At 30.0% G+C, this 7825-nt stretch overlaps 1 protein-coding gene across 1 annotated transcript; it reads left to right on the top strand.

Annotated features, from left to right (window-relative positions):
* The first annotated feature begins 225 nt into the window (after positions 1–225).
* On the top strand, positions 226–4321 carry LOC115711500 (polynucleotide 5'-hydroxyl-kinase NOL9). Its single transcript, XM_030639846.2, has 9 exons — positions 226–512; positions 843–940; positions 1078–1111; positions 1245–1411; positions 1558–1741; positions 2308–2488; positions 2615–2714; positions 3512–3639; positions 3984–4321. The coding sequence occupies exons 1-9, from the start codon at positions 325–327 to the stop codon at positions 4035–4037; spliced, it is 1134 nt and encodes a 377-aa protein (XP_030495706.2). The 5' UTR covers positions 226–324; the 3' UTR covers positions 4038–4321.
* Positions 4322–7825: the final 3504 nt, after the last annotated feature.

Genomic DNA, 7825 nt, shown 5'->3' with positions numbered 1-7825 from the left:
ATGTATTATTCATTTTTCTTAATCAAATTATTGAACATGTTTTAGTATTGAGAAAGATAAAAAATTTTCTTTTTTAATTTTGTTTTCTTTTCCCTTCGAAAACAAATAATTATAATTAATTATTGTTATTTTATTTTAATTTTTTGTCAAGAAAAAAAAAATGTTACCTGAGTGACACAGTGTCAACCAAATGAATAATCACACATTTAATATGTTATATACACGGCCATTGTGTGTATATACTTGTATACTCTATATTTATATATCGCCGCTAACACCTTAAAATCTTACATTGAATTGGAGCAGAGAGAGAGAGCTATAGCCATGGCGTTGGTAGCAGAACCTGAACAGCCTTCGCCGGACATTTACATACCTCAAGAATGGTCCGACGCCGCCGAGTCCATAGCCTACGACTCAATCACTTCGCCTCCGCCTGTTGCTTTCATCTGCGGCGCCAAAAACTCTGGAAAGACCACCTTTTCTCGCCACCTCCTCAACGTTCTTCTCAAGAGGTCTTTTTCCATCCTATCTACTCTTCATTCCTAAATATATATGTTCTTCCGAAGTTTTTCATGAATTCTTTTCGACTGGATTGAAACTTTGATCTGCTTGGTAGTATAGCTATGTATATCTATTATGCCTGTATTGGAGTTCTACTTGCCTTGACTAATTCAAATATCTGTTTATTTTTTTACATTGAGAAGGGTACCAAAATATGAAATTTAACGGCTTTATTGTTGAATTTGGGCTTCATGCTTGAGTGTAGTCTTAGTCCAATCAATTGTGAGATTGTAATTCTTATTATTGTTTATATGCTAAGGCTATTTTCAGTTTCTTTGCAGGTATAAAAAAGTAGCTTATTTGGATACAGATGTTGGCCAGTCTGAGTTTACTACTCCTGGGTTTCTTTCTCTCACTGTAGTTGACAAATTAACTCCAGGTAAAAAAGAATAATAAATAAAATTGAAGTGTCTGTTTGAATTAAAATCTTGTTAACATTATGTAATTGTATATCTGTTGAGAGTGCTGGTCTCGTTAGTTAAGATTATGATTTGTGATTTTCTTTATTTAAAACAGATTTGACAATTCCTTGTCTCAAGACTCCAGAGAGGTACAAGATATCAAAGCCTTCTCACCACTTCATGTTTTTTTACTGGCAATGTTCTTATTTTCACTTGTGTGGGGATTTATTTGAAAAGTGCATCTTGAATTGAATCTAATGATCACATTCTATCCATTGTTAGATCCTTTTTCTTCGGTGATACTTCCTCAAAAAGGGATCCAAAGGGATATTTGAGTTACATATCTGCCCTATACGATTACTATAGAAAGGAGTACTCCACAGCCAACAAGGAAAAGACTACTAAGAGTGAGTTGCCTTTGGTTGTTAATACACCAGGCTGGGTGAAAGGTATCTTCCATTTATCTGATTTTGCATCACTTCAAGTTAACTATGACCTACTTGGGTTCCACTTGAGCCATCTTGAGTCAAAGCTCTGGTGAAATCCCTTTCTATGCTCTGCAATGTGACTAATTTCATGTTCTTCTCATACGCAGGTGTTGGTTATGAAATTTTGGTGGATATGTTGAAGTACATTGCTCCTACCCATGTTGTGAAAATAAACATATCCACTAAGAATAAGAATCTACCAGGTGGGGCATTTTGGTTAGACTACCACAGTGAAGAGATGGTGAATCTAATTGAGATAAATGCTGCTCGTCAGGATTCATATAATAGATCGTAAGTTTAAAATGCTCAAAACTCTTCGACCTTTATAATTAAAAGCAGCTTACTGTTTTTGTCATTACTTTTAGTTACTGTAATACCCTATTGGAGATTCGCATATTTTAGTTTAGTAATTTTAAAGATTGATTGATGTTACTACCTCAACTTCTGAGTTCCAATTCAATTTACATGACTGCAATACCCTATTGGGGATTCACATATTTTAGTTAAGTAATTTTTAATATTGATTGATTTTACTTCTTCAATTTCTGAGCTCTAATTCAATTTATGTGAATATACCTGTTTTCTCAAGTATGAAGTTGAATCAAAGTGAATTTAATTTGTTTAAGTTTTGTTTAGAAGACTCACATCAACAAAGTTTCTATACATGTGGTAGTCTAAAATCTTAATTGCAGTATTTTCAAATCTTCAAGATTGGTATTTAAAGTCAATTAAATCTAAACTTGTCTAGAAAAGTTGTCACTTTTATTTTATGACTAATGTTATTTAATGTCCCGAGAACATAGAGAGTTTCTTTCAAGGCCCTTTCCTCATACTATCTTATCTCTCTTGTGGCCTAGGGTTCTAATTCAGAAGGATGCACATCTTATGCGTGATTTACGAATTATGGCATATTTCAGGCAGTGCTTTGCAAGTAATCTGAACATCTCTACCATCAAAGAACTTGCAAATGCACTGGCTTCACAACCTCCTTATGAAGTTCCAATATCAAGCATTAAGATTAGACATCTCTACAGCCAGGTTGGTTAAGTTAGTTGATCAAGTTTCTTTGTAATGCATTTTTTAAATTGATGGTCTGTATCACTGCTTCTAAGTTAATTTCACAACCAGGAGAAGATTTTTAATTTTTTGTTCTTATCATTGCAGGTCCCACCTACTGAAATCTTTTACAGTTTGAATGCAACTATAGTCGGGTTGGCTGTTAGCTTTGAAGAGTCTGAAAGTTTACCTTGGTGTGTGGGTCTTGGTAGGTTACTTCTACAATTCTCACTGAATTCAATGGATTGTTAATTGTCTATACTAAATGACAGATGTATGTTGTTCTTTTAACGAGTGTACACTCATTAGAAGTATTCATTGAATTAAGAAGTATTTATTCCTAATTTTGCATTTACTGGTGGCATGAAATCTCATACATTTGTTATGCCGCTTAAGATTCAACTAATTGGCCATGATTTTTTTACTTGACCAAAAGATCTGAAAGTGAAGTTTCACAACAGACCTTGTTTTTCATCATTGGCACACTTGGTGCTTAATGGCTCTAAGAACAATCTAGAGATCCAAGGTTCGAACGTTGGTCTCCCCCATTTCCCGACCCACCCTCCTCCTCACCACTAGATCAACCTAGTGGATTTTTGCAACAATCGTTGTGAATGTGGAGTAATTTTGCCTTGTTGCTTAAGGATTGATAAGCGTGCTAATACACCTGATGGACTTGTTAGCTCTTCCCTTTGAATACTAATATTGTCCTGTATTTGTATCACAAAAATAGTAAACTCTACTTTCAGAATGTTAAGTAGCTAATTTATCTTCTTCCTCTTTTTATGCTTAAAGTCATATTGTTCCAAGTAGATTTTTCAGTTCCTAGTAACAAGCTTCTCTCTCTGCAGGAATCTGTTTTTTTGTTTGTTTTGTATTGGTCAAGGATAACTAACTAGTGTGTTTATTATGGCATGTGTTGTTTTTTGTGTGGAAGCATTATACAATATATTGGCAGCATTCTTAATTAAGACTTTATGCTGTTCTTTGGTTTTTGTTAACCAGGGATTGTGAGAGGTATTGACACTTTGAAAGGTGTGCTATATGTCATTACGCCAGTTCCACCAAGCACTCTGGAAAAAGTTGATCTGTTTTTACAGGGTTTTATCCAAATTCCTACTTCCTTGTTGCAGGTAATTAATTCTTATCCAATATATCTTCCTGGTCAATTGGTCATTTTAGTTCTTGCTGTATTTTCTCCCAATGCCATCCTATTTGTAGCCTGAGCCAAGCTGTGTGCATATTTTGGACAGATATTTAGCTAGTTAACACTTAAAACACAAACAAAAACCTAAAATCTCTGTCAATGTTGGCATTTTGATTTATATCATCTGTTAAAATACAGTTCTATCAATAGGAAAAATTTTATTCCCATTTTCTTGTTCTATTTTTTTTTTCTTCCGTTTACCTGCTTAACAGTTTAGTGTAAGAAGCTGATTTGTAGTTTCTTATAAAAATGAGATCTGGCCTTTTTCAGGTTCAAGGGTATGTGTCACCTTACATGTCCACAAATGTTTTCTCAACAAGCTAGCTTTACGATTTTTCAGAGGAAAGTTTCCACTTGACCTTTCTTTTTTCCGTTCATAATCTTATCAAGAACAAAAGATGGACAGTGTACCTAAACCAAGTTAGCTGCTTATATAATGTGGTTAAGATAGTGTTAGTTATTTTCTTTTTTCTTTTAAGAAAAGATAGTGTTAGTTTAATCTTTCTCTTCGACTTGAAAATCAGTGTAATAGCAATTAAATTATAGGCCAAACTATGCTGTATAAAGACTCACTTATGGAGATTTCAACACTTACCTAGTTCACTTCAGTTTGGTGCTTTGGATATGCATTTAGCTTTAGTTTTTTTAGCATTTGAGGACTTTGCATTTTTGTGTATAATATGTTAAAATCATTATTAGCTCCAAACAAAACTAAATCTATATTATATATATTTATATTATTATATATAAATTATGTATTAAATATATATAAATTAAGGGAGGAATAAAGCTATATAGCCCGAGCCACTTGGATTGAAATTTATCCTGATCCATATGTAACTTCCTATGATAGTCAACGTGTGTTTATTTTATATATTGATTTAAATTTTTAATTATACATGTTACTGCATTTTCCAAAAAAAAAAAAAACACGCAAAAAGAGAAAAAAAAAAGAAAACAACTTACTTTACCTTCAGACACTCGTTAAAGGATTCCTCTTTCAAATTCCATTTACAATCTTCATAATCTTCTAAGTATCAATATTCAATCATTTATTCTCAATATTTTTAAGATTTACCTCTTTTAAATTGTATTTTTTTTTTCTCCATCCATATAAATAGTTATCTTTGTGTTCTTTCTAACATCCTCAATTTAACTTTCTGAATTTAACTTCAATCTAAGAAATAAATTTATTTTTCAAAAATTAAAGCAAAAAGAGGTAATCATTTAGTTTCATGGTCTTTTACTTGCCATTTTGATCCCTTTTTTTTACCGATTATTAAATTTTGTTCCTCTAGAATTTTATTTTTATTTCTTTCTTACTAGTATTAAGCTATATTAGCTCTAATATTTATTTTGTTGAAATTATCATTTTTAATTGTAATTAATAATTTTTTTTTATGTAGTCTTAATTTTATTCAATTACTAACATGTTGAAGAAACATTATCACTACAAGAAAAATGAGTATTAATGAGGACAAATTTCGTTGGTAAAAACCCCCATTTTCGTTAGTATTCCTCATCAATGAGGATATTTCGTTGGTAAAAAGTCGTTGGGAATAGTTCGTTGGTAAAAATTTCGTTGGTAACCATATTTTTTAAACATCTTTCAATTTTAGCTTTTTAGCAACATGTATGTCATTACGAGAAGAATGAATTCTGATTGAAGTTAGTGTCTTAATTTGATCATTTGTGGAGGAAACAAGCTTTTTAAAGAGAAGTATGATAAGATATTTCAGTTAGTTTAATTTCTCCTATAAAAAATAAAATATAAAAATTAAAGGCATGAGTGATAATAAAATTGCTAAGAAGATTCACAATGTTCAAAACAGACAAAATGTGTGCTCCTCGATTACATTTGGACCACTTCAATATGATCGAGATCATCTAAAAGTTGCTTTCCCTCAAAAAGAAACACAGTAAGATTTTACTCACTACTCCAGTAAAAGTTGTAGCTTACTTTCAAGATTCAACAAGTAAATAATCATGTTTTGGAGAAGGATCTGTAATTCTCTCACATTATTACAAGCGAACTCGAAGCCAAAAAATAATTTCCATAAGTATTGCATATTAAACTTCTTCATATCTCTTTAGCAAAAAAATGACTTTCTTCATAATTAGACCCTGCAAATTCAATTATAGCTCAACAAAATATTAATGACATGCATATAACAGTAGAAAGCTATTAATCACTAAAAAAAAAAATTACCTTTTCACATTTGATGATCTCTACTTGTTTGGCCAGAATTTAAAAAGTTTCTAGTTTCTTCTAAAAGAAAACAAAACTAAGTTAACATAACAATAAAGATTTATGTTATACATGAAAATAATAATTCTTGCATGGAGAGTTTTTCTTTTACCTTGTACATGGTACGCATTATTAGGGAAGATGAAATGTTGTAAGTTTCTAAAGAACATTCTACAGTGATAAGTTTCTTCTTCTCAAAGCAAATGAAAAGTTTCAAAGTAAATGAAAAGTCAAAAGTTAATAACTATATATACCCAGAGTATTATTATTGTTATTATTATAAAATTTTACTTTTATTAAATATATATATGTGGAATAAAGTTGTACACTTCTTTCAAAAAAAAAAAAAAAGAACAAAGATGTACACGTAAGCTCGGGTAAAATTTCAATCTAGGTGGCTCGGGCTATATAGCTTTATTCATTAAGGGAGCTAATACAATAGGGATTGTAATTTTTACCTATCAATTGGGATATTAATTTATAGCCCTTGATTTAATCCAATGGTTCAAATCAATTCTTGAAAACTACACCAAAATTAATATATATTTTTTTATTTATAATTAATGTTTAATATTATTAATGGTAGGTTCAACTAACAAACTCCAAATCTAATGTTTTTATCTTTTTATTTTATTTCTATTTAAAATTTAGTTTTAATTATATATATTTTTTTTATTTCAAATTTACATAAAAAAAATATTTTAATTAAATTTATTTTTAAAACAATAATTATACTTATAAAAACCTATAACATATTCAACTTATAATAATCACTCTTAAAATAATTAAAATGTCATGAGTTCAATACTTTAGAAGTAATATTTTCTTTTCTTTTCTTTACTTATATTTAATTTAAGATTTCAATTAATTTAATAGTATTAAAATTCTATCATATTATATTAATTAATTTTATTTTTCAAGATTATAATGATTAATGTATTTAAAATTTTTAGATGTAAAATTAATTTATTTACATCAATTACATTATTTCTAAAATCATGCATGAACTACTAAATAATATACATTCATAGTATGTTTATTCTTCAACTTAGTTTAAGGTAAATGTTCAATTTATTTAAACTATACTAAATCCATTTCAAGCAACAGAACACATCAAATAGCTCAGAAATTAAAAACACCATTAGAGAGCCAACTTAAGCTCTCTAACTTAAAGTTTGAGTAATCCGTAGCACAACTAGCTATCTCAGCACAAAATCAACTAAAATAAACCTTTCTTAACCCCAGAATTCAAACCCAAACTAGCTGCACACTATAGAATCTCAAATCACTAAAATCATACAATTAACCTATCTTGAGCTGAAGAAAACTACAAAGAAGAAGGCTAAGCATTATACCTTGAATTGGACCTCCTATTTCTGATTGAAAACTCTTTAATTGCAGCACGGGTAGTTTAGTCATTTACCACTCTCGACAAATCCCCCATATCTCCAATGCCTAAAAATAGTATCCCGCTATTGACATTCTAAATCATACAAAACGTGACTCTCTAATGGCCCACGTCGCTTTCCACCGTTACCGAACACAAGCACAGAAAATGCGAAATTCACATATATAGCATAATTAATACATTTTGAATTTAAATAAATCTCCATAAACATGTAAATCATAATTAATAACTCAATATTGCAATTAACCCTAATAATTTAATAATCTAAAATATTGATCTTAAGCGGTCATTACAGTTATCATATACTGTCTAATTTAAATGAGATCAACGACAATCGAGATCATTTAGATTTTTTTTAGTGCAAAACTTTTTATCTATTTATTATGCATAATTTTCTTTGACAAAGAGCCATAACTTTTCATTTGAATATTATTTATTAATGCATGTATTATTTTA

Source organism: Cannabis sativa, chromosome 3 (genome assembly GCF_029168945.1).
Source record: "Cannabis sativa cultivar Pink pepper isolate KNU-18-1 chromosome 3, ASM2916894v1, whole genome shotgun sequence".
NCBI lineage: Eukaryota > Viridiplantae > Streptophyta > Magnoliopsida > Rosales > Cannabaceae > Cannabis > Cannabis sativa.
The sequence above is the reverse complement of the archived record's forward strand: the minus strand, read 5'-3'. Positions and strand labels throughout refer to the sequence as shown.

Excerpts from the sequence above, each read along its gene's own strand:
- LOC115711500 (XM_030639846.2), top strand. The coding sequence starts at position 325 with ATGGCGTTGGTAGCAGAACCTGAACAGCCTTCGCCGGACATTTACATA. Across the intron at positions 1,742-2,307 it reads CAGGATTCATATAATAGATC|GGTTCTAATTCAGAAGGATG; the intron begins GTAAGTTTAAAA and ends CTTGTGGCCTAG. Across the intron at positions 2,715-3,511 it reads ACCTTGGTGTGTGGGTCTTG|GGATTGTGAGAGGTATTGAC; the intron begins GTAGGTTACTTC and ends TTTGTTAACCAG.